Source organism: Netta rufina, assembly GCF_964035555.1.
Source record: "Netta rufina genome assembly, chromosome: 1".
Taxonomy (NCBI): domain Eukaryota; kingdom Metazoa; phylum Chordata; class Aves; order Anseriformes; family Anatidae; genus Netta; species Netta rufina.
The window spans coordinates 74,959,808-74,987,313 of NC_140123.1; the positions used below are offsets into that span (position 1 = coordinate 74,959,808).

General features: G+C 34.7%; 1 protein-coding gene across 5 annotated transcripts in view; it reads left to right on the forward strand.

The window, feature by feature from the left end:
* Positions 1–27,506, forward strand: part of STS (steroid sulfatase) — a 112,393-nt gene that overhangs the window by 18,049 nt on the left and 66,838 nt on the right. For 4 of the 5 annotated variants that reach the window (XM_084293957.1, XM_084293955.1, XM_084293956.1 and 1 more), the window contains 5 exons: positions 6,356–6,508; positions 9,380–9,501; positions 12,059–12,181; positions 16,297–16,720; positions 23,616–23,752. In XM_084293957.1, coding sequence (XP_084150083.1) covers positions 6,363–6,508; positions 9,380–9,501; positions 12,059–12,181; positions 16,297–16,720; positions 23,616–23,752 — 952 coding nt within the window. In that variant the 5' untranslated portion in view covers positions 6,356–6,362. The remainder of the gene's footprint in view (positions 1–6,355; positions 6,509–9,379; positions 9,502–12,058; positions 12,182–16,296; positions 16,721–23,615; positions 23,753–27,506) is intronic. The other variant, XM_084293959.1, reaches the window with a different exon arrangement.

The following is a 27,506-nucleotide window of genomic DNA, read 5'->3' on the forward strand; positions in this document are numbered from 1 at the left end:
GTTGCATCGTGACTTACATATCAACCTTCAGATCTGTGCACTGTCCATGTAAAGGCAGTGAATTGGTGGATTTTACTGTCTTAGTTCAGTATTATATGTGTTAATTTTTGTCCTTATAAAACATTTCTGTACTATGAATGTGAATGAAATTTGACCAATTTGGCTCTGCTTAGGTGAAAATGAAGAGACTAACCAATCAACGAGGTGATACTTATGGTTTTTATCTTAGTCCAATTCAAATGGACGTAAGCAAATTCTTCCATTAATTCCACTTGTGAACCTCACAATGTTATAGAACTGTACAATCTTTATCTGCTCGCTTATTGGGGAAAAAAAAAGTATAAAGTTTTTGTCACATGTTCTCCTCTCTCATGTCCATTTAGCACTCCTGTAAAAGGCAGTATTGAAACAGCCATTTCACATATCATCTATCTCTGGTATATACTAAAAACCTGATTCAACAGCTTTCAAAACTATTCATTAAGCTAGATAACACAAATGGGTTTTAGCTAAGCCCTTGAAGTATCTAAGCAAGTGTCATATTACACTGGTTAATGTAGCATTATAAAGTCCTTATTCTAATAGGCATACACATAAAAATAGATTTTAATAATAGTGTATGTCAACAGCTTTGCACATTTTGTCATTATCATGTAATATATGTTGACGCTGATATGGATTTCAAAAAGGAAGCTCTCGTCTTCTTACCTTTCTGTTCCATCAAAACCTAATGGTATTGTATTATATATTTAAGCTAAACATGAAACACATGCTGAGAAACATTGACCTAAAATCATTTTGAAGTGGTGAACTGCAAAAACAGAACAGAGATCTTTCTTTCATACATGCTCACACATCTTAATAATGTTCAATTACTGAGCCAGAAAGATTTATCTTAGTTTTTTAAAACACTTGTATCTGGGAAATGGCATGATACTGTCATTAGTAGTTATTCATGATTAACCTCTTAAAAAAAAAGTATCTCTCAGGATGGTGGATAACTGACAAGTAGGATGACTACCTGTGTGGTCATATGATTCTCCTGTATTATACTGTTGACCAGAGCCCAGAGTTAAAAATAAATTTCTAATGATTATTTGGCTAACAAAAGGAATGTTGTTAAACATTAATCATGGTAAAGAGTATATGCTCTAATGTGCATATCTCAATTATATAGTCTGAGCTTTTTATTAAATTACAAATAAAATAATTGTACAAACGAATTGTACAAATAAAATAATTTTATCTTCCATTCAGGTAACAATTTACAATTTACAGAAATAATGTTTACTGATACTGACGTTAAGTTCTGTAATTTAGTTGAAATTAAACTACTAAATCCTTGAGAGATCATTTTTAAAAGATACCTAAGCTTAGATCTGATTAAGGCTTTGTGGCTTTGTCTAGATTTGATTCAGACCCAATTAATAGTCATACTTGAACGAGAAATATATTTGTTTATTCTTATGTTTTTCCAAGTTCATATGAGGTGAAATTTCTGTTTTACAGTGAGACAGCTTTTACTAACTTAACGAATTTTCATTTCTGTACATTATGTGCAAAACAACAACAACAACAACAAAAACAATAATATCTGAGACTGAGTTAATAGGATGTCATAACTGACTTTTTGCATGGTCTTAGTCTGTTGCAAATGCAAAGTAGTGTTTGTTTGTCTAAATTAATTTACATCAGGACAGGCCAAAAGGGTATAGTTTTACTTTTCTTGTCAATGTCTTACAACATAAAAGATGCAACAGATTATGGCTGGCTTGTAAGAGAGGAATTAACTGAGGCATTTGAATGAATCTTAAAGTAATAACAGGAAGTTATTAATAGTATATAATACTATTATTTGTTAAAATTTAAAAAAAAATTATTTTGTTTATCTTGAAGCTGAGGAATTTTCTCTTTGCAGAATTTTAGAGTTCTCTTTCAGAATTTTAGAGGCAGGGTCATCTTCTAATTTGCTTACAGTGTAGTTGTTGTGACACTTAGGGAAATTTTTGGAGCTCTGGCATTCAGTTAAGTAAGGTAAAATCTTTTTTTTTTTTGCATACTGCTTAAAGATAGCACAGCAGTTTTTAATGAAGTGAGTATCTTTAAATCTTGCTTATTTCATCAGAAAATACTATACCTTCAAGGATAAAATAAATTAAGCATTTTCTCAAAGGGTTCTGTGATATTGAAAGAGTACTTTAGAGATAAATCGCTTAATCAGGCTACATAAAAATGCTGGGATGATTTGGTTGGGAAGAGGAGTTTGAAAGATTTTCATATAATCGTTCTTGTAAGAGATGCAGGATAAGGATGAAACAGTGAGCCATATCTTCAGCCAATTATCTTGAAAAAAAAGACAAGTCTTCAGTTTCTCTATGATATGCCAACATTATTTTTTTTTTAAGAAAACTGGAACTTGAAAGATGTTTTCAATAAATCCATATGAAATATCAATAAATAATGGATAATATCTATTATTTGTTTTTGTCCATTGGTTCTTAAATGTTTATTATTAAAAAAAAAAATACAAATAAAAAAGTATGTATTAGAATCCCAATAATGAAGTTTGAAGATTTGTAGAAAAAGTAGGATATGTGTATACACTGTATATACACATGTGTATGCACGTATGGATGTTTACATGCAGTATTTAAATTACTGTAGATTGAAACAGCATGTGTGAAATCCAAATTCTTATATGACTTTCATTATAGGAAATAAAGCACCTTTATAAATCTACACAATTTAGCAGCCACCTTGGTAAGACGGGAGGTACTATTAGTCCTATTATACCCTGAGGAAATGAAGCAGAGATTCAAAATTGCACTTATGTGTCCTATACACAATTAAGGAATGATGTTGACACATGAATCTAGAATATAAAGCCTTCAAAGCTGAAGCCTAATGAAGCAACATATAAAGAATGTTGTGGAAGTCAAAAAAGCAAATTGGTTCAATGAAAAGGAAAAAAAATGCAAGAAATGCTAATTAGTTCTAAATGTATTAAAATAAATTCATGAAGGAAAAAACTTCCACAGAGGCCTGCTGAATCCCTGTTTTGGACAGGAGACTATTCTAAATACTGACTAAATACTATTCTAAATACTGACTTCCAAAAGGCAGTAGGCTACATTACTAGAAGAATATACTTGCCAAGTTTCTTGTGTTCTTTCTGTAAACATTTGTATTGGCAGATGTTGGAGAACAAATACAAGGCTAGATGAAAGCTTCATCTGATTTGGTGTAATCATTCTCTCTGTGTTTGGCTTACTTTTCACTGCTGTGTGACACAGATGTACCTCTGCATTCTCAGAGTTCCATTCTTATCATATCTGTGCTCCGTATTTCTTTTCTGTGGTCTGTTCCACTCAATTTCATACATTCTATTTTTCTTGCTTCTCATGCACATCCCTTCAAGATGCATGCAAGTTTGCTGTGGAGAGACTACATCATAGAAATCAGTTGTTTGGATTTATTTTTTTTTCTGTTTCCTTGTTGATTTCACTTCACTATCAGGTGGAAGCAAACAATCCAAAGTGTGAGAGCCTCTACAGATACTCCTTCAGGATAAATTTTCTATTCTAAAATATTCTATGAAGAGGCTATATAAAATACACAGCAGGAGATATTGAAGTTTGACCTTAAAGGTGATTAATTTTCTTATGTATTTCAGTGAATAAACTATTATTCAACTGATTTTAGTTTCTACCCCAGATTTGAGATCTCTGTAAAATTCAGGTAAATGGTAGGTAGTTCAGTTCTAAAATATTTCACTATTTAATTCTGGAAAATAAAATACAGCTGCTACTCTGGCTTCTAACAGTAACTCTGCTCTGTTAGATGAAACTTATTTTTTTTATGTTCATTGGTGACTAAAGACCCCTTACATACTCAAAAATACCACTCTCCATAGCTCTGTACCTTCCGATTAAAACACAGGAAGTTTTCTTTATATCGGCTGAATTAAACTTTGGAATTACTATTTGTAATACTTGCAAAACCATCTAGCTTGATGCCTGTAAAATGATGGTTTTATTAGTGGCAGGAGTGTATATTTCTAGGTTTTATTCAGACAATGTGAAGCCTACTGCAGTACCGAGGGCACTTAGTAATTCTGTGAAGTAAATGTGCAGGTCCTATGAATGTCCATGAGACTATGTATAAAGTGTCACCAATATACACATTACCCTTTCCAATGTCCCTAGCAGTCTGAACAGCAGGAACGTAATATTCTTACTTAGGTTGTCCCTGTGATCAGTGTGTTAGGTGTTAACTTACAGCACGTGGGAAGCAAGTCACATTTGTTTATCCTTTCAGGGAAGAAAGGTAAACCTACTGCACAGGTTAAAAGTGCACTGTGAAAGGTGCTACGCCTTTTCCTTAGTATTGTAACTTGAGGAAGGGTTGGTTAGATGCATCCAGCCAAGCAGAACCGTGTTTAGTGTTTTAAAGTCTGTGTGTGTATTTTCCATGTCTGAAAGAACATAAATTGTGTCCATGAAATGAACCATGTAAAGTTCAGCTGCTGCAAGGATCTTTAGGTGTGGTCAGCTAAGTCTAAACCCCAAGCACTGGCATCAAAGTGAGGTCAATGGGTTTTAAAGTGTACAGTAAGCAGTTAGAAATAGCTAATATACTTATTAGTGTTCTACCTGTATGTGAATGGGCACTAAAAGAGTTTAAATCATATTTGCACCTCTGCTATCTCACAGAAGGGCAATATTGGGAACCTGAAGTCTAGTTCATCCCCTGTATCTTGATCTCTTCTCATTTTTGTCAGTCCCAAGTCTTATCTGTGGAGTCTCTTTCCAACAAGTTCCTTTCTTCTTCTTTAATCATAGCTTCTCAGCCTTTTCATCCCACATATTCCTACTTCTCACACCTCTTTTCCTCAGTTTGTCTATCCATTGTCGTAATATTTCTTTCAGCTTCTTAAACCTTCTGACATTTCCTTATTTCAGACCATAATTCTCATTCCAGCTGGGTCTCAAGTTTCCTTCCTTGCTTTTTATTCAAGTCAGAGCAAGCTCTACCAGTTCTGACTACTTTGTCTTTATGGATACTTTTACCCACCACACCTCACTGATTTATAAATCTGACTCCCTTGATGTTTAGTTTCTTTGTACAGGCTCTTCCAGTTGTGGCTTCTTTATCTTCTCTCCAGTTACTTTTATCTGCCATAACTCACTGATTTACAACTTCTTCCTCCCTGACCTGCTGTCCCCATTCTCTCTGGAAATTCTTGTTTCTAGTTCATTTTTTCACTCTCACTTTCAAATTTCTACCCCAACAGAACCTGGAAGGTTTCCTCCTCTTTCAATTCTGTCCCAGCATAATCCAGTGTGCAGGTGGGACTCGTGCCTCATTTGTGTTTGAAAAAGGCTGCCTGAATCCAGAAAAGATAGCAGTATTACTAGGGGTAAAAGAGAGTCTCAGTTCTCTTTTAATGGTTATGCCTGGTTAGTCCATCAGAGCCTGAGGCACTCAAGTTCAGCCAGGGTACAGTTAATGCAGTTTAAAGCAGAGATTTGACAAGTCCCTATTTAGGCAAAGTAGTATTCATAGCACGTACATCTACAAATAAACTGTGCTCTTATCATAAAAGAATACAATTGTATGTAGCACAGTACTCTTCCTGTTTGAAGTTGGATAAAGCATGAGCTTTGTTTGTAGAACAATGGGATATGATATCAAATATTTTTACATAATTTTACTATAGGCCCTGATGTTTATGAATATTTTTTTTCTGAAACATTCCTTTCAGTAATTTGGTAGTGCATCTCTTTATCCCCTCTGCTATAATACTTCTTTCTGTCAAGAAACTGGAGCTGAATTTTTTCCTCTTGTTGAAGAAAAATTCAGTCACTTACTTCAGTAGTAAAATTGATGAACTTTTTTTTCTGCAGTGAACCTTCCAAATTTTCTAAATGACTTCAGTTTCTGTGTTACTCAAATCACATTTATAACTTAAAAAAAAAAAAAACAAACTTATTTGCTGTGATTTATTGCTGTGTAGTGCATCTGTGTACACAAAAGTACTATCACTGATTTTGTAATTACTTCTTTCTTTATTTATTATTTATTTATTTAAAAGCTTAATCTTTGTAAAGATTTGGAAGGAGTGATGAGCTGTATTTTAAAAGATGCATTTTTAATTTTAAAAAATATGAGAGAGAAAATAATGTTAAATATCTCTTAAGAAAAAGAAGCCAAATAAAAATAGAGAATCTAATTTTTTTTTCCCTATTGAATCCATGGCAATAATAGGACTGCATCAATTAGACTGATCAACAGTCTAATTTTAAAAAGAAAAGTTCTATATATGTTATGTTTTCCTCCTGTTCTTATACACCAGGAAGAAGATGAGACTCCTTTTATTTCTAACAGTTTGCCAGTATGCCATAAATAGTGTCCATACCTACAGTATTTCAAATCCCAATGTCGTTTTGCTGATGGCAGATGATCTCGGTATTGGAGACCTGGGATGTTATGGGAACAGAACCTTAAGGTATGATGATATGTCTGAGGGGAGTCATACATTTATATTTAATTCTTTCTATGTATTTGTAAATTAAAAGATTAAAAAAAAAAAAAGAGGAGAAAAAAAAAAAAAAGAAAAAAGAAAAAACTGAGATTAAAAAACTGAGATTGTAATAGGTAATTTATAAATTTCGAAAGTTAATAACCTTTCCACAGAATAGAATATTCAACCTTTGTTCTCTCTCTTTCTTTTTTCCTTTCTTTCTTTTTTTTTTTTTTTTTTTTAATAAAGCAAAAAGACTTAGCTGATGCATTCACTTTGCTGAAAAGTTGCATCATAAACAGAATTTAGCGAGCAACTGTGGTGGTTTCATGCTGATGGTTTGTTAAGCTCCACCACATTGCTTTCTTACTCCCACTCCACAAAAGGACAAGGGAAGAAAACATGAAAAAAGGCTCATGAATTAAGATAAGGACAGGGAAATCACTTAACAATTACCACCATGGGCAAAACAGACTCAGCACAAAAGAGATTAATATTTATTATTAATTTATTATTTAATTTATTGCCTATCACTAGCAAACTAGAGCAGTGAGAAACTAAAAGCAAAACACCTACCCCCCATCCACCTTATTCTGTGTCCTCCCCCCAAGAGGTGCAGTGCAAAAGGAAATGGGGGCTGCAGCCAGTCCCTGACACTGCATCTCCACCGCTCCTTCACGGTCACTCCCTGCTCCATGTGGCGTCCCTCCCACAGGATGCCGTCCTTCCCCAGCTGAGCCTGCGGGGGCTGCCCACAGGCAGCAGCTCTTCAAGAATTGCTCCCACATGGATCTGTACCACAGGGTCCATCCCCCAGGAGCAAACTGCTCCAACATGGGTCCCCCACGGGTGGGCGGCAGCTCCCCCTGCTCCTGCGTGGGCTTCTCTCCACGGGCTGCAGCTCTGGCCTGGGGCCTGCTCCAGTGGGGGCTCTCCATGGGCCGCAGCCTCCTCCAGGCCACATCCACCTGCTCCACGGGGGCTCCTCCACCCATGGGGGGGCTGCAGCGTGGAGATCTGCTCCATGTGGGACCCATGGGCTGCAGAGGGACAGCCTGCCCCACCAGGGGTCTCTCCACAGGCCGCAGGGGAACTGCTGCTGCCTTCCTGGAGCACCTCCTGCCCTCCTGCTGCACTGACCTTGGGGGCTGCAAGACTGTTTATCTCACGTGTGCTCTCTCCTCTCTCGCAGCTGCTGCTGCACAGAAGGTTTTTTGTTTGTTTTCACTTTCTTAAATCTGCTCTCCCAGAAGCCTACCCAGTGTCACTTCTTGGCTCAGCTCTGGCCAGCAGCAGGTCCCTTTTGGAGCTGGCTCTGGTCTGACATGGGACAGCTGCTGGGCTCTGCTCACAGAGGACACCTCTGCAGCCCCCCTGCTACCAAAAGCTTGGCATGTAAACCCAATACGGAAACCCAATGTGATTACAGAAAAGCAAAATAAAATCAACTATTTTAAAAATTATTTGGCACAAATATGAAGTAACCATGTTTCGAAGCACTCTTGTGATTTGAAATGACCTTCTCACTAATTGGAAATTAAGTGCTGTTTTTTTTTTTCTTAATTTATCTTTGTGCTGTAGTCATTTAAATTAATTAAACCCAATGTTAATATACTTGATTAATTCAGCAGTGTCACCCAGTATGATCCTTACTACAAACTTGGGTATGATGATTGTTTAAAAAGCACAAGTTTTGTCTAGTTGTTGTGTTTCAGTGGTTCAAAATTAAGCTTTTACCAAGTTAAAAAAAAAAAAAAAAAAAAACATTCAGACTTCAAGTACCATCCTGTCATGTGTTAAATACTCTTTTTTCTGTTGAAGTTTGTTGGAAGTGAAAACTTCTGGTAAGGCAAACTAAACAGAAAGAACTTGTTACATTTTCTAGGTTTAAAAAAGGAAAAGAGTATATACAACATTGTTCACATACTAAACTATCTGATGTGATGATTCGGAATTACATCTTTGGAGTATGAAGAAATAGCATCATACTGCTTGCTATCTATATGTGTTGTTAGTAATAGCAAAAATTCTGTTGGAAAATTAATGTTTCTGACTGTATCCAAGCTAGATGAAGGGACTAGTGTTCCTTGAGATCATGGTCATTAGTAGGTCAGGGACCTACCTGAGCATGCTGCAGCTCCTGGCCACTCTGCATTTGTAGTTTTCTTCCTGTAGAATTAAGGGCATAGATTTATTCCTGCAGCAACCAGCTTTGATCTGCATGTTGAGCCAGGTCACAGACAAGGCAGATATGGAAAACTGCCTTGCAGATACGGAAACTTGGATGTTCTCCTGGATCTAATATTACAGACTTAATCTGTAAACATCATTAATATAGAGTCCAGTACCGAGTCACGACCATCTGAATCTCTCTTAATATCAGATAACACCACATACACAAAAACTTTGCTGGGGAAAGGGAGAAACGCCACTAAGTATGAAATAAAGAAGCACAACTTTTTTCAGCCTCTCCCTCCCTATTGCAGAAGCAGAAAGGCCATATAACAGAGTTACAATCATGGTTCAAGGAATGAGTTAAGAAGGGTTGAAATACAACATGTCCATCTGTCACAGTATAGTACTGACCACAAAGAGCAGGCGAAAAAGGGGAAAAAGATTTTTGGCACAATGTCATGGTGTCTCAGTTTGATGTTGACACCCAGTGTAAAAATATTTGGTATGATATTGCAAGACCACCATGGTTTTGATAATTTGAATACAATGGTCTTAACATGATTTTCCTGGTAGTTTTTGCCTCAGATGCCTTGATCTCAACCATGCCCATTTCCAAATAATCATATCTGTGTATTCTCTCTCTCTTTTTTTTTTTTCCCAATTATTTATTTTTTTTTCTAGAACCCCTTATATTGACAGGCTAGCAAAGGAAGGAGTGACACTTACTCAGCATATAGCAGCATCCCCACTGTGTACTCCAAGCAGGGCAGCTTTCCTGACAGGGAGATATCCAATCAGATCAGGTAAAATTTGAATATTTTATTTATATATGTAATATTTTATTCAAGTAAACAGTGTGCTTTTTTCCCTGGCCTTTTTTCTGTCTTAACCAGGTTAGGTACTCATTTAAGTGCCTAATCAAGCTCAGCAAAGTTGGTCAGCATTTGAAATCTTATATAACGGGAAATCATTTCACTTCTGAAGACTTTGCACGACAATATAGCTTTTTATCAAGAAGACTTTTTTTAATACAGAGGAGAAAATCGGATTGTGGTTATTCAGTGGAAGGAGCAGCCTATTCCATTGACTTCATCCACTGTCCAAAGACTGTGAGCTCTTTGCCTGTTCAGTTGTGTTTAGGCTTCTCCTAGGGTTTTGGTGGCAGCTGAGTGTTGAATATTACAGAGATGATTTTAACAAGACACAAGGGAAGAAACCAGTTTAAATTCTCCTGCTGCAATATTTCTATTTGTATGAAACCTTTTGGTTTAGACTAATTGGTTATGGGAAGAAGAAGAAAAAAAAAAAGAAAGAAAAAAGAAAGTCAGTTTGTTAAACTATTCCACAAACTCTTAAAACTGTGAATAAAGCAAAAATAAATCTCTCTTCTTTCTAAGTATTTTTGTTCCATTTGTTCCATATCTTCCCATACACATTGTTAAGTATTCTATGAATACATGTAACTTCTAATACTTTTAAAACAAAAGCCCATTTGAGACAATATAGAACCAGTCTGTTTATTTTTGTGTGCAGGGACTGAGCCCCTCAGTGCTTAGCCATGCAACTTTAACATTCCCTCAACATCATTTTTAGCAAGGATCATTATACATTAATCAGATCACTTGTTCATTAGTGATAAAACATCCTGTCCTTGCTTCTGGGAATGAAAGCAAAGCAAGACTCTGGAGCCTACTTGATACGTTCATGTTCATTCAAATCAAGTAACAAGCTTCTGCAAAAGTGCCAGCTAATATAACTTGCTAAATTTTCCATTACATTCAGCTGCAAAGGAACATTTTATATACCTTTTACAGCTATGTTTCTATTAATATTTACAATAGGTAAAGCCACAGGTCACTTTCCATTATGATCCTTGTTATTACTTATGAAAAATTAGCATTTGAACTGATTTTTTCTCTTAACTGATCTGTTCTCAGCCATACTAATCATTTCCATGTATGTGGAAAATTGAACTTTGTCTTAAATTATGAAATTGCTAAATACAGACTGTTTTTAAACACCAGTGAAGAACTAGTACAGAATAATTGTAGAAGGTACTAGAATCACAGTATGGAAAAGGAAGATAGAAATGTAAAACTCCTAAAACTACAGAAAAATATTCCAAAATGTGGTATTTCATGAGATGCAAGCTCAGAGAAAAGTAATGGTGAAAAAGAAATAAAAATGGTTCAGTGTTTTGCTTCTTGTAACTTAAAGGAATTATATTGATTACAGTTATGAAAGATAAAAGTACACCTTGAAATGAAGTATAGATATGTATAGCTTACTAAAGCTGCCTAAACCGTTGATCAATAAAACTGACTTTGCTGGCTGGGATGAAAAAAAAAATGTAGTCAGCATTTGAAAGGTAGGTTGAGATCTCTTTAATAAACTAGTCTAAGAAGTCTTTTTTTCTTCTAACCACAATGGATACCTGAGGGAAGATTCTGGTTGTCTACATCAATCATGTAACTTTGGCACTGTAATCATCCAAGTTGCATAATTCAGACTTCCTGAAGATACATCTGCACAGATTTGCATAGATACTGTGTGTTCTGTCTGTCTGTACTCTGAGCCAGCTCTCATCTGGAATCCCAGTGATCTAATTTTCATGAACCTGAGTTCTCAAGTTCCTCATCCTGAGAATAGCCTATAAGCTCAGGTTTCTGTTTCTCAGACTCTCCGTGTATAGAAATTACTGTGCTTTATTTAGACGTTGTACTAGCTGATGCCTGATGCTGCTTTAATGCACTCAGGACTGTATTGACTAATCATGTGTGTTTGTGCACTGGTTTGTGGAACACTGAAAGCTGAAAGCTGAGTGTCCTAGCTGAGTCCAGAATCAGACTCCCTTCCTCTTTTCTGACCTCATGGTATTTATGTGCCTAGCTGTAAAACTGCCCTCCTTCAACTGACTTCTCTCAAATAAACTTAAGATCATGTAGAAAAACACATATGAGGGAAGTGGGAGTTTTGGGAGTCGAATTTGGGAGTACTCTCGCTTAGTCCTCAGCTCCAATCCTTTCCTGTGTACAAGAAAAATAAGTTATGCTAGCTCAACTTCTTCCAGTTATTTTATACTTTAGAATACCTACAGAAAGGCTTGCAGCTCTTTATGCAATGGCTGCCCCCACAGTTACACCCAGAGTATTTTCTTTTTTCTACTTCTCAATTTCTGGTGAAAATACAGGAAAGACTTAACTCACTAAATAGATGATAGTATCTCCCACTTGCATTTCACAGTGACTGCTAGTAATATGTCATTTAAGTGATACCACTTAAAGCAAAAATGTGCATGCGGAAAGAACGAATTAAAACTTTCACTCTATCATCTGTCTCATTCATTTTCATTATATTTAGGAATGGCTGCCTTTTCACGAGTTGGTGTCTTCTTATTTTCTGCTTCTTCTGGTGGACTTCCTTCTGAAGAAATAACATTTTCAAAACTCCTGAAGCAAAGAGGTTATGCAACAGCTCTAATAGGTAAGATTGCATAAATACACAGCATTTTTTTCATTCAACAGATTCAAAACAGAAAAACAGAATACCTTGACAGAAATATAATTACTGCATGTATATTTGAACTACAGTAGAAAAAATATATATATTTTGTCATGTTCATGATGGAGTTAACTCTTATTGATCCATATTCAATTAAGGAAGACTGACAAAAAAAAAAAAACACAAAACAAAACACATTTTTACAGTTGTAATAAGCACTGTAATGCTTATGCACATGTAATACACATTTGGGGGTGCTGACCTAGTTAATGTTCTTTTTTTAACTACTGTCACTGCAATATGACAGCTTGCCACTTAGACCTCCAGAAGTTATCTCCATGATGTTTAACGAACAGGTCTTCAAGTAGCCTGAATGATAGCTATGAAACCATAAGATGTAATATTACCATACCCTTAGAGTATAATGAACACTTCCAAAAAATCAAGAAGAGTATTAAAATTAAGGATAAGCACATGTAAATGACAAAAAGAAAAGATATGTAGATTTGAAGACTAGATAGGCAGACTCTGATTCCCAACCAGCCCATTTTCTGTCTCTGCTGGCATTCTTATCACATCGTTTTATTCTAGGTCAGGGAGTCTTTGCTTTGTTCAGTCTAACTCAGCAGTTCCCAAACAATTAATTGTCAAATCCTGCTTTAGTGATGGATTGACATAAGGATAATTTGAAGCCTTTCTATTCCTCAGACCTGTGCCATCACTTCTTTTTTTTTCACCAAGTTTCTCTCCTGTCTACTCTCTAAGGACATTTTTTCCCTCTCTAAAGGCATTTTCTTTTCTATTTTTATGTTTTTTTCCTGCTCTGAATATGTTTCCTCTTGCTTGATACATCCCTAAATACATTTTAGCTATAAATCTATTTTATGTATACACTTTTTTACCTCATTGCTTTTCCCCCATGACACACAGAAGGTGACATCCAATAGATCTGGCAGGAGCAGACAAATTCAGAAGATCTGCAACAAAACCAAGTTTTCTCAAAAAGTGCAGATACATTGAATTTCTACTGTCTCACCAGTTAAGGATCCTAAATAGTAACAAGAAATTATTATGTTTAGTGGGAAATAGCTACTCATAATCCAAAAATTGCACTGAAAATAGATGGGTATTGTTTTAACTACTGCTATAAATACATTGATACTGTTTTATCTACAGCTATACATAATTACAATTGTTATTCAATGTGTTGTCTAGCATCCAAAGAAATTTAAAAGCCACCTATATTTTCAAAGTTAAAACACTTAATTGATAAATTGGGTTTTGTACCTTTCCTCCAGAATGAGATGTTATAATATTTGGACATACTATCACAGTAGTGAGAAATATAAGACTGTCTGAATCTATTCAGTAGAATTAATTGAGCTGTTTTGTTTTTAATAGAACAGCTTAAAATCTTACAATAATATTGTATACGTGAATACTTTATATTATCACTCCTACTATGTATTTAATTTAAATACATTTATTTGAGCACATAAAATATTTTTGTTTGCATCTTGTATCTTCTCATTTATATGAAGAGCACAAAACTGTACAAAAAGAAAGATTATCAGCATATACGACTCAGTCTTCAGACTGCTCTTTTCAACTGTCTGAGGGAAAAGTAGAGGGAAAACATGGATTACTGCAGCCTGCCCAGCATTTTGGATTCTGAATAACTGAGTTCCAGATGAGGTTTCTTAGCTGAAAAGGACTTCCTTCTTATGTCTATTTGTCTTTCATTGCATTGCCTGTGCTCTGCAGATATGTTAATAGTGACAGAAGGTGAGTGAAAAAAGCATAGGTCTCAAACAAGTAAGGTACTCATAATGTACAATTAGAAGAATAAATTTATCTCAGAAGCTTGGTGGAATCTGTTGAAATTTGTCTAATGCTTGTCTGAAACATCCAAACTATGCAGCTTGACTTCAGGAGTGATGTGAGAGCATTGTAACAAGGATGGCAAAGATGATGATAAATGAAGTTAAAGAAGCAAAACAAATGTATTGTGGACCCAATCATCACTTGCTTTTTCAGAGTAGTGCAGGATGTATCAAAACACTCTACCTCATCAGCCTTTTAAAAATGGCAATGTGTCCTTCAGTCACAATTGCTAGTATAATTTGAACATGTGCTTCCATTCCAGGCCCAGCTAGCCTGCTCTCTCCTTTGTTTATCGTAAGTTGCTTCTGAGCAAATCTTTTCTGAAACATAAGTTCATCTTGATATTGAAGAATTTGTTGTGCTTGCTAAAAACATTTTGGTAAAAATAAGTCCTATATTGTCCCCTGTCTTTAAAGTGTTGTTGCAAGATTCTTCTGTCCTTGCTTGCAGTGTCTAGTTTTATTGAGCTCCAGTTTAAATAAGATTGTTTGTATCATACTAAATGACCTCGAAAATGTATTTTATTTGTTTAAGTTTCTATCTCTTTTTTTTTTTTTTTCCCTACGTATAGGTGCTTTGAATTTGACAAGTAAAAGCAGGAAATTAAAAATTAAAATCTTTAAGACTTTCTGTACATTCATGGTTGCAAGCCACTGTATTTATTTCGTTCATTCAACCTTGTGAGAATAGTTAGATGCTGAACTCACTAGACATCTGGCTTTACAATTATTTCATAAAGACAGTAAGGTAAATGTATGACGATGAGTGAACTTCAGCAAATGTCATTCCCGTGTCATACCTTAGTTTTGCCATTTGTGAAAGAGAAATAATGATTACTGAGCCCACGTGTTGTATACTGATTCAAAATATCAGAACTAACCTTCATCTTCACCCTCTTTGATACTGCAGACCCTTCATTTGTCACTGTCAAAGGTAGAAGTGCTGCTCTTTAGGCCCAGGAGATGCCCAGAACTGCCTGCATCAAAACTCTTTTCTTATAAATGCATAAGAGATTTTGCTGGGATGGTTAAGGGAAAAGGGAGATTTCTGTATGTGCTTTATTTCTTTCACGTATTTTCTACTAAGCATATCTAGAAGTAGGGTTGAAGGCTTACTGGGTTTGGGTTTTTTAATTCTTCTAGTATCACATACCCTGACTTAACACTGGACATATTTAGTTATTTAAATTAGAAAGAATAGATAAAATTTGGCCCAGCAATATAAATTATCTGTTTTATCGAAAGTGACACTGAAAGTTTTGTCAAATATTCAACACATTTCATTGCTGATACCAAAGAGCATTGCTTTAACCATAAGGTATATTTAGAAGCATAACCAAATTTGATTTTTCCCTGTTTTGCATTGCAATTTAAATAACAGCTACCAAACAGTTAGGTCCATTGTGCTAATCAGTGCATAAGCATATGGTAAGGGGTTGTACTTGAGTCACAGAATGAATTATCTAAATACTTATTTTAATCAGCATGAACACAGATTATGCCACTATAATGAGAATCAAACTCACTATTTCCTTGTGTCAGTGTCCAGCATTACTGCAGAATTAGAATAATTTCCTAATGAGACAAACTGCTGTGAGAGGCAGTATTTGCTGGCAATTTACTCCTTACTACTTTTTTCATATATGAAAGTGTGCATATATATATATAGTGAGGGAGAATGCAATTTCAGAGACTTTGCAATCTTTTAAATAGTAAATGTCATGGTAATTTCATTATTCTTGTTTTATTTCCTATGTTACTTTTTTTTTTTTTAAGTGAATGACTTGCCAGATAAATTTCAGAAAAGATATTTCATAGCTCCACATTGGTTCTTCCTCAGAAAGCAGCAGCCACTACAAAACACTATTTTCTTATGACTACTTAACTACACATGCACAAAGGCTTAATTTTCAAAGCTGTGTTAGAGCTCTGTTGCTCTTCAGTGACCTGCTAGCCCACTCAGAATTTAATGGTCTCCATCAGGAGATCTGCCAAACTATTTCTAACTAAAAAGAAGAGCAGACATGAAACAAAGTCTTTGATGAAGGTATTAAGAAAGGTTATATAAAAAAAATAGGGATCCACACAATAAATGCTGGGGCTGGGGAGGTGAGGGTATCAGTCAGATAGTGACAGTTTCATATTTGGAGTAGCGCACATTGTAAGTTTGATGATTTAACTAAAGAAATGCTCCCTGTCCTCCTCTCTTTATAGGAAAATGGCATCTTGGGATGAACTGTGAAAGCAGTAATGACTTCTGTCACCACCCCCTCAGTCATGGATTTGATTACTTTTATGGGCTCACCGTGACCAATCTTAGAGACTGCAAACCTGGCCAAGGCAGCGTATTTTTAAAAGGGATTCAGAAATACCTTGTCATCCCAGTCCAAATCCTTGGAGTCACCCTGGTCTCTTTGGCAGTAGTGCATTATGTTGGCCTCCTCAAAGTACCTTTCCAAGCACTGGGCTACTGCCTGTTATTAACAGCTATTTCACTTGCGGTTTTGATTTTTTTCTTTTATCATTTTCGACACTTGAACTGCTTCTTAATGAGGGACCATCAGATTATCCAGCAGCCACTATCCTATGAGAATCTTACTCAGAGATTGACAACAGAAGCTGTACAGTTTATAGGAAGGTAGGTTTCTAACTGTGTTATGAGTTAATGCTGGCATTTTGCAATGACAGCGCTTCTTAAAAAGTAGATTATGTGAAGTGTTGTGCAAGAGAAATATGCCATGATATATTATCACTTTTTTCTTTAAACGATGACTGAAGTTAATCTTTTTTAGTGAAAGTGACTGTTTCGCAATAATAGTATGTATGCATGGGGTAAAAACGTAATCACTTCCTGCTTTGTCTCCATCTCTGTAGTTTTATTGTTAGGTATGTCATTATTTTCTCTATAAAAATTAAAAACTATTAATGTTTATGTTTCAGAAAAAAAAAATATTTTAAAATACCCATTACATTTTTAACATTTTTAAGGACTTTAATTCTTTGGAATTTCATATAAACAAGAATATGAAAAGTATTTTGCAGTGTGACTTCATTATATGGAAGCGCAATGCGGAGTTGTAATTTATGAGTTTTCTGGAATGAGAAGCTGCTCTTCATCCTTGATTTAGCGCACGCATTAAATGATGAAAACTACATACCTAGTAGTAACTTTGAATACATTCACATAGTATTATTGCTGAATTAAAATTTATACCAATTAATCAGGGGCTATTTTTTCTAGATTTAATGACTGCATGCAGTAGTCGTCACGACTGTTAGCGAGAAAAAATGCTTATCTGAAATCTTGATCTCTTACTGCAATTTTTCATTCATTTCTCTCATTATAAATATTTGGTTTGGCCATCTCTACTCATGATAACAAAATAAAATATTTTTTAAATCAAATTTCTTTAAGTAAGTCTTCCCAACAATCAACATTATCATGAGTATTTATAACTAAACTAACGCATAATTATTTCCTCTTGTCAATGGTGATAAAAACACCTTCTCATCTACATTCTAACTAACTTAACAGTTAAATACTTTGTTCACTACAAAAGCACACAAGCACATGCACACACCCTTTTGGAAATATTTGAGAAGATATTTGCTTAATGACCAATCATTTGATGATTTAAAATGTCTTTTGAAGACGTTAACCATGTGTTGGCAAATTCTTCCTTTCTTTATAAGAGTATAATGTTTCTATAGTGATTCATAATGTTTTGGACATCTCTGAGTTGTTCAATGATTTCAGTGTAATGTAAATAAAATGATAGCCCTAAAACAGGCGAGTTCAAGATTGGGAATGAATGCTAGAATACTATTGCACTGGTAATAACTCTAATAAAAATAATAACTCTAAAAAAAGTAACTCTATTAATTTTATTAATTTTAATAATGCATACGGTGCTATTGTGTAACTTAGTGTTTAGAGCTGGCAAAACAACATACAATCTGAGTCAGCGTAGCTCTGTTGACTGAGCTGGAGGTTGAGGTTTTACATTATCTGGGCTCTTGGCCCCAGTTCTCAGAGTACTTTCCAGACAACATTTATGTAAAATTGAAGTTAAGGTTAATAGCATATATTGGTAATATACAATAAACTTCATTACAGGAAAGTTGCAATTATATTGAGAATTATAACCCAGGCAATTTAGAGTCCGTGTTAAATTTAAAAATATCCAAACATATTAAGGTATTGAGAAGCAATTTGGGCATCCAAGCAATCTTAACTGTGCCCTGTAGTGACTTCACATGCAAAGTATATGGCCATAAAACTTGCTCCTCAGGAAAAGAGTAATTAGATTAATATACAGTGAACTGATCTGCCCCATGTAATAGTGTGAGCAACAAAATCAATATTTGCTTTGACATGCTAGTTCTGACAGTTTATACCTATCAACTCTAGTGTGCCAGCAGACCATTGCTTTTGTGACTAATCTTCTGACTTTGGCTATTTGTATGGGAATGGCAATCAAGAAGCAATTAGGTTATAACAGCAGACAGACAGAAAAGCAAAAGACCACCATGCTATGGTTGCTCCACATTATTCTTGCAGTTCCACTTCTTTCTGTGAGCAAACCTCTTTTAGCCACTCATTCAGCTCAGCACTTGATTTGTCATACAGGCTTCTTTTGTTTCAGTAATATGGTAAGTAGCAATTTAAGTCCTGTACAGCAGTAACCTATGCGCACAAGTATATTATAGTTTAAAGAATCGTGAATTTGAAGAATTGAGTCATCTACTTTTTCTGGTTCTTAATACATCATCTAACTAAAACTCATAAACTATTATGCATGTTTTAATTGGTTATTTATCTTATGATGAAGTTCCCCTTGTCAGCAGCACTTGTACTTCTCTGTAGCCTTTCTATAATTTATATATATATGTAGTTATGCGTATAACAAATACAGCATACAGCATAAAACATATATTTTATCCATGTAAGTTTATTATAGCTATTATCTATATAACCTTTGCAAGTTCTTCAGAGCTCAGGCAATGGATTTCCTGACTGACATTGTTCTCCCTGCTAGTTATTTCCATCATATTGCTGGCTATATGATTTCTTAACATACATATGATATTGATATTTTTCAGTCCTTCCTAGAATTTTTTTACGGTGTATGCAGTGTTATACTTACTTTTCTTTGGTCTGTTTTTTGGAAAGCTGATACTGTATTTGTTCTTCCTTAGTCTAGTATATGTGTATTACTATTTTCTTTTGCTCCTAGGTAGATTGAAAGATAGCAAATGCTCAAAATGATACTGAAGAAGAACATACGCAATTACATGTGTTGGCTCTAGAGAAAACAAACACAAATTTAGTTGCTCACCCTAATTGTAAATGAGCAGGTCAGCTCACTGTATGTTAACTCCAATTACTATTTCCCATGAGCAAGTGTGTGTACATATTTTAAACCTATCTGAATACTCTCTAGACATTGCAATATATCTGAAAGTCAAATGGCTGCTAATTATTTAATTTTAAGTTCGATGTGGTTGTCACTCATGTCTCTTCAACATGCCCTTTAATAGATGACCGGTTGCACCAACAATACAAATCAGAAAATGCCAGAAACCTGTTTTTAACATCGTAGATACTAGCAAGACAAAAATACCACATTATGTTACAGAATCTCTAACAAATTCAGATAGTTGATCGCAATTAGTAAGTGCAATAATTTAAAATCCTAATGAAGTCTAAGTTCTGGAAAAAAACATTTACATTATAAGTTTATAATTGAAAACTATGGTGAAGATATTATTGATCAATTTTCATGCAGATTTACTTTTTTCCTATCATAGATTGCATAGCCATAATATTCAAAAGTTTGTGATGCCAGTTAATATTTTTTTTATTTACTTCTTAGCTATTCTGTCTCAGTGCTTGAAACACTGTTACAAAACTTATGTAGATTTATTTTCATCTACTCTAGTGGACTGTCTTTTAGAGTTTTTCTATGCATCACTAGATGTTAAGATTAGGCAGTTGGCAGGTTGTACTAAATTTAGAGTTCTGAAATCAACCAAATTTTTACAAACTACAGCGTTTGCCTTGTTCGGGAAAAGCCAAGTAGTTTGCTTTCATAGCTGCTGTGAATCATTGTACCTTCACTGGTACACAGGTATAAGGTATGTAGTAGTCTACTGGGTTAAAATGTGTATACTTTGTGATGAAATTTGAGGATGATTTCACATCTAGCAAAAAAAATGTTGTTCAGAAAGATCGTACTTGTCCATCATATTAAAGGTTAATGTAGAATTTACTGTGAACAATTAGAATGGAGCACTGTCATGTTCCCACATAGTTTACAGTATTGAGTCATACTGGAAATATCCCTTTGATTTGACAACCACAGGCCAGCAATCCTGACCTTCACCTGCTGCTCTGCTGCAGTGGTCTTGGATGGATATTAGCGCTCAGGAAATCAAACAGAAGGAATTTCCAAAGGAGTTTTTCCTTTACCCAAGACATTTTCAGTGAAGCAAATACTTAGAGCAAAATAGCAGGAAAAAGTTAAGAACTTGTATGTGAAGGGAGACTTCTGATTAGATGTTATTTGTTCTTTCATCCACTTGAAAGCTGTTTTTTTACAGCTCAAGCCTGAACTAAATCTTTGAGTCATGTAAAATCTCCTCACCCTAAATAAGAAGAATCTAGTACTATACAATGCAGAGGAGTCAAGATCAGTTAAGTATACATTAAAGAATGTCATATATCAGATGCATGTAATCTTTCTGGCTACTCAGTAAATTGAAAAGACTGCGTGATTTACATTATGATAAAAATTGCTTGGTAGGTTTGGGTAAGTGAGCCTGAGATCTTTTGAAACTGAAGTTCCCTGTGTTTGAAGTGTGTAAAAGATAGTGGCAATACATTTTTGAAAGAGCTGTTTACTGAAGTGGTTCAGGAGAGAGAAGCTGTTAATGTCAAATTTCTCTCCTACCGACTAGCTGATATTGTCATTCCGTTTTCAAGGTCACTGTAAAAGTAGTCTGTTATAATTCTTCTCAAGGAGTTCTGGCAGGAGATAAATAACTGCCTGTGATCTTTTATAGGATATTAATAGGTAAGACTTCTCCACCTGGCAGCAAGCTGTCAATCAAAACTTATCAATTTGAGTTGCAAAGAAGAGAATGATTTAGTGCCTTTCTATATCAATCATTGATTAGATACCTATTTATGAAACTTTGATCTTTGTATGAGTTCCATAAAAATAATAATAATAATAATAATAAAAATTATCTCTTGAAAATAGCATTTGATACTCTCCTTTAGCAATACCGATATGAAGTATGCATTATCTCTGTGACATTAGAACAAGACAGTTTCCATGAAAAGTGAATTGTGCATGTACTATTATGAGTACAAAGTATATTTTTATGGTATTTTACCCTAGGATTATGCATTACTCTCAATTCAGTGAACTGTGTTTAAGGAGAAAGCTGAAGATAATCTCATGCAGTAACAAATGCATGGTTGTAAAAAAATAAATTAGCTGCCTTGCAGAAATGTTCTTTAATAAAAGGTCACTGTTATATTTATATATACATTAAATATTAAATTTATAAGTATACATCTTTTTGACTTGAAATGCTGACATTTTTAGTCTTTTTAATTGACTCAGAATTCTCCTGTATTATTTGTTGCTACAGTGGTGAAAGGTTTCCATGTATATCAAGTAGCAACAAATACAATCTCTTGTTAATCTTTTATGAAAAATATTTGCTTTTCTTTATTTTTATGAATCTGTGCTTTATAATTTTTCGTGTTTACCAATACAGGTATATGGACATATACGTGTATCCTGTATGAAAATACAGGATATATGGACAAGTATATGAAGGGAATTCAAATATTCTTTTTTTTTTTCCCCTATTTTTCACATGAAAAATATTCTATTTATTCTGTGATTGCTTGGTCTTTTTTATTTTTGAGAAGTAAAAACTTTTTACGGAAAATAAAAAAATTCAAGTCAGAAATACAGCTATCAAGTGAGTAATCGGGATAAAATTTTCCTGTTTTGTTCACTGCTGCCTCACTGTGCCAGTAAAAAAAAAAAAAACCACAACAAAGTTTTAACCATGCAACTTGCACAAAAATATATCCAACCAATGTGAGGAAAAATGGATCATAAATGTACAATATTAATCCTACTTAATTTTTCTTGGGAGTCAAGTATTGATGTCGTGTCAATCTCTTTTATTAAAAAACTGTTTTCAGGTTCTTGATGGCTATAAGTTTGATTTTATTTATTTATTTTTTTTACTTTAAAGAAACAGTTTGCACGTGCATTTCTGTATTGTTCTTCCATTCGTTTAAAAGCTGTATGAATCAACTGCATGAGGAAATATATAGTTTCTCTTTGATGTTGACATGAATATCATGTATTATCCACCACAAAGGTGGCAAGGGAAAATATGGTCAATAAAATCAAAAGTACTCCGTAATTAGCTGTTTGCCTTAAGGTGAGATCCAGACAAGTTTTCTGGATAGTGCTCTTGTCATTCAACTGAAATTTACAGTATGTGTGATGTACTACAAATGCCGTTAGAGCATATAGCAGTAAATTCGGCTAGTACTGCACACTTTTAAGTAAAGTTCTATAAATAATGCATAAGGAAATGTTCTTATTTGAGCTTTGCTTTCACAGCCTGCTGGAACTGATCATAAATATCATGTTGACAGATCACATGAACAGCAAAATTTACAGAGAGTCTATTTATTGCACTTGTTTTTTTTGTCTCAGTTCAAGAAGTAGGCTGAAAACAATGCAGACCATTCATTACTGTGAGAGGAAAATATTTCTTTATATTAGTGTGCATTTTAAGATTATTTATGCCTTGATAAAGCATATACAAATGTGACATACTTGTAGTGTTATGTGCCAATTGTATGCATGCAAACACCACAGTAAATGACAAAAGAAGATTTTGTCATAAATCTTAGTGTGAGGACTAAGAGAGAAAAGGAGAAAAAGTGCTAATATACTTGGTTTGGCATAGTCAGTAATACTATGGTGTGCTTAGCCCTGGTCCTCGTAATAGGGACCAATAATATGGTCCTCATAATTAGTTGATCACCTTTCTTATGACCTTGTGAGGGAAGTAATTATATTTCACACATATAGGTATATGTTTTTGAATAGCAATTGTGTTAGGGCTTTTAAATATGTACTTCTAAAATGAATAGAGATGCTTGTAGCCAGAACCTGCTAGGTTCCTGGCTTTAAGTAAGTCCTCTTTCGACATATATAGCAAACTAATTGGTTAAATTTTACTGTTTATTTTTGCTTTCAGTTCAGTGTGCACTTAAGAGCGTGCACACACATTTTGTGTGTGTGTGTGCGTGCATGTGCATGTGTGTAATCAAGATTACCGTATGATTAGTTATTTTATCCTATGTTTTATTCCTTTTCCTCTTTTGAGCTCTAGGGCTGAAAAGTTTCTGCTTAGAAATTTTTATTATAAAATACACTAGAAATATTTTTCTTATTTGCTTTTATCATTGTTTTGTTTTTCTTCAGGAACACTGATGTGCCATTTCTTCTTGTCCTGTCTTATCTTCATGTCCATACAGCTCTATATGCTTCAAACATGTTTAGAGGAAAAAGCAAGCATGGTTTATATGGAGATGCAGTGGAGGAAATGGACTGGAGTGTAGGTATGTTGCATGTGCTTCTAACATTAATGAAGATAATTCATTCATGTCCACCAAACACAGACTTTTGCAATTTGGATGTCTGTAACATATGTGACATACTTGTCCCTTATACTTGGGGGAAAGAAACAGTCATTTAGGAATCACAATAATCTGACCTCTTGTGGTATCTACTATGTGATCAAAAGTGTCCTAAAAATGCCTACTCTTTTTTTTGACAATAAAGGTAGTCCTTATGCACATAAGAGATATATATGTATACACACCTTAACTGTGGACATTTAAAGTAGAGTGAGTTGAGTCCAACCCATGAGCTTCTGGGGGACTGCTGGCCTCTGCAGTCCTCCTGTGATGCATAAAAGGAAGGGCTTTCAGTGTGGGGGACTGAGTAGAAAAAAAAAAATTGTATGTCTGATTTTGTGTAGAGAAAGTAGATTTAATTCAAGTTGTATTACACACTGAATACTAATAACAAAATATTCTCAAATTAAATGACTGCAATATTCACTATTAACAACTATTTGACTATTTAACTATTTAACTACTATATTTAACTATTAACAAAAGCTCATTATTTTTGGCAAGTTCTCTCAATCTGTGAAATCACTCAGGTGAGGTTCACTTATCTTCATGGAGAACAGTAAAAATAATGTTCTCTTTGAGACTTGGGAGCAGTCAATCTTTCAGCAGGCTTCCCTTATCTTTAGACATATCAAAATGAATCACAGAATCACAGAATTGTCTAGGTTGGAAGAGACCACAAGATCATCGAGTCCAGCCTCGAGTCCAGACCTAACACTTAACAAGTCCTCCACTAAACCATATCACTAAGTTCAACATCTAAACGTCTTTTAAAGACCTCCAGGGGTGGTGACTCCACCACTTCCCTGGGCAGCCCATTCCAATGCTTAACAACCCTCTCGGTAAAGAAGTTCTTCCTAATATCCAACCTAAAACACCCCTGGTGCAACTTTAGCCCATTCCCCCTCATCCTGTCTCCAGGCACATGGGAGAATAGACCAACCCCCACCTCACTATAGCCTTCTTTAATGTACTTATAGAGAGCAAGTTGTTTTCCAGTTGTGAAAACAACTAACACTTCATATTTTAAAATGATTGTTTTGGAAAAAAGCAGTACTGGGAGCCAAAGAGCAGCTTACATTCCTCCTTCCCACATTACCCAAGTTCATTCTGTTCTTAGTACAACCCAATGCAAAGTGGCTATCTTCAGAAATTCAGCGTTGACACATACATATTTTTAAACTATGCAAGCATCTGTGGTAAAACCTTGTGTATATTTCTTTGCATTAAGAGTTCCAGCTGCAGAACAAGAGTTCTCATTTACAGGAGACAAAAGACAGCACGGTACATTTGGTGATTTGTAATGTATTTAGTGCAGTGTTTGGAAAAATGAACAAATGGGGAAAAGCCTTGTGAAAAACTGTGACACACATAAAAGGAAGAGCTTTCAATGTGGGGGACTGAGTAGAAAAAAAAAATCTTTTCTATGTCTGATTTTGTATAGAGGAAGTAGATTTAATTCAAGTTGTATTACACACTGAATCTTTATCACTTCTTTCAGTGTCCACCAGCATTTAGTAAGTCCAGTGCTTGCGCTGGATAAATGTATGCAAGTGTCCTGGCATTTCTGTTTGCACCTGCACTGGGGTAAACCAGCAAGCATTATCTTTTCACTGTCTAGGTTTAATTTTTCTATTTCTTTTTCTTTTCCAAGGTAGTAAGAGTGCTCCAGATTAATTGATTATTTACTGCTGTCATTGGGTTTTGCTGCCTCCTTCAGGAAAGTAGCTCTGGGGTTTAAACAAGTTGGAAACCAAGGCAGCCGCCATGCTGCTCTTTGAGAATATCTAATGATGCAGAGGTAGTAACAGATTGCAAGTCACTTCTCTGTTCCAGAATGACCACAGGCTTTTAGGAGATGTGTCAAACAAAATGTCAAACACCAGGACACCAACATATTAAAAAAAGCATGGGATAAATCAGAGATAAAAATCTAGTAGCAATAGCGTAAGAATTTTGAACATGCTCAATAGAGGAGAAACATGAGTTTCTTTAAGTGTTGTCCTTTATAATTCATTACAGGAGCATCAGGGCCAGTGGGGCTAGTTTAATCAGGAAACAGACCCTCAGCTGTCATAAACTAGTGTACGAATATCAAATTTTGTCTCAGCTGAGGGTCTCGTTACTTGGTGTGGCTTATGTCTTGTAAGACTCCTCTGTTGACAGATTGCATATTGGCTCCAGGAGGGAGAAAATGTGTTTAGTTTCTCTGTTACTTTCTCCTCCATTATTAAAATGATGCAAGACAGTTATGTCTGACATTTCCAAAGCAGACTGAAGGAATAATATAGCCTTTTCTTTTTTTTTCATTTGAAGGGAGCACTTATTTCCATTAACCTCCACTGAAAATTCCAGTCTTAATGAATCAACCATGTCAGACAAAGTAGATTTATTCACTGTACTACTGATTCCAGTAACCAGTGTTTTCTTGGAGTGCCTCTTAAAATGTTACTAGGAAAGTCAAACAAAATCACCTGGAAAAGCTGAAGTAAAAACTATAAGCTTTCTACAAAGAAAGATTTTATCATCTGTTGAACAGAAATGAACAGAAATATTTATGTATAGAGAAATGTCATTTGCAAAAGGAACAGGAAAAAAATATCCCAGATATAACAATATGTTATAAAATCCTTGCATTAAAGGCAACAAATCATAATAAGAAGAAAATGAATGTATGGAAAACTGCACTATAGTATAATGTCAAAAATATTTGCACTTCCCAGGAAAAAAAAAAAAAAAGGCAAAAAAAACACCAACCTCAATTCAATTCTAAAAGAAACTTCCAATATATGATCTGTTGAGTGGCAAATATCAATCCTTTGAGGATGACTAAAATGAACAAAAAAAAAAAAAAGAGAGAGAGAGAACAACAGAGCAAAAGTTATGATTGTCAGATACCAGTGAAGAAAAAGTTATATTAAATTGGACCATGAAATTAAGTAGCCACCATTAAACAGTGTCCCTGATTTGAGAGATCAACTAGAATCCAAAAGAAGGCTTTAGCTGCCATTTAGGAGAGGAAAAGCAACATCTTTTCTAAAAGGAAGACAGAGTAGTCCACTTGGACTGAGAATCCTAAATAAAAGACAATTCTCCCTTTTTATTTGTTTATTTATTTAAAATAAATTATCTAATTGGACACCAATTAATCTCCATGCTAGAAGGAGAAAAAAAAAATAAAAAATGAATAAAATACTCCATTGAATGTTTCATGGTTTTGACTAGTTAAACCAGTATTGAAGGGTATAATTACAGTCCATGTCAAAAATACTAAACACAAAAGCATCTGAATAAGCTTTGAGACTACGTATTTCTACTGCTTTTGCATGCTGATATGTGTTTAACAGAATGCAATGTTTAAAGCATTCACAGTTATAATGTCACTGCATGTGACATGCCTAGAGAGTTATTCTCTGGCTAATAACATTAATTTTGTTTTAATGTAGGCTAAACACCTTATTAATGCTATTAATTATAATTCATATGAGAGCAGATGAAATAATCTTGCAGTCTAAAATGGAAAAAGAAATGATGAATGAATGAATTGAATATTATCCTTTTCTTCCTTCCTCCCTTCCTTCATTCCTTCGTTCCTGATTAAGTATAGGAAGAGAAATTGATATTTTCAGAAATTATTTTCTGCTGTAAATTGCATTACACTAATTTAATCCAAAAC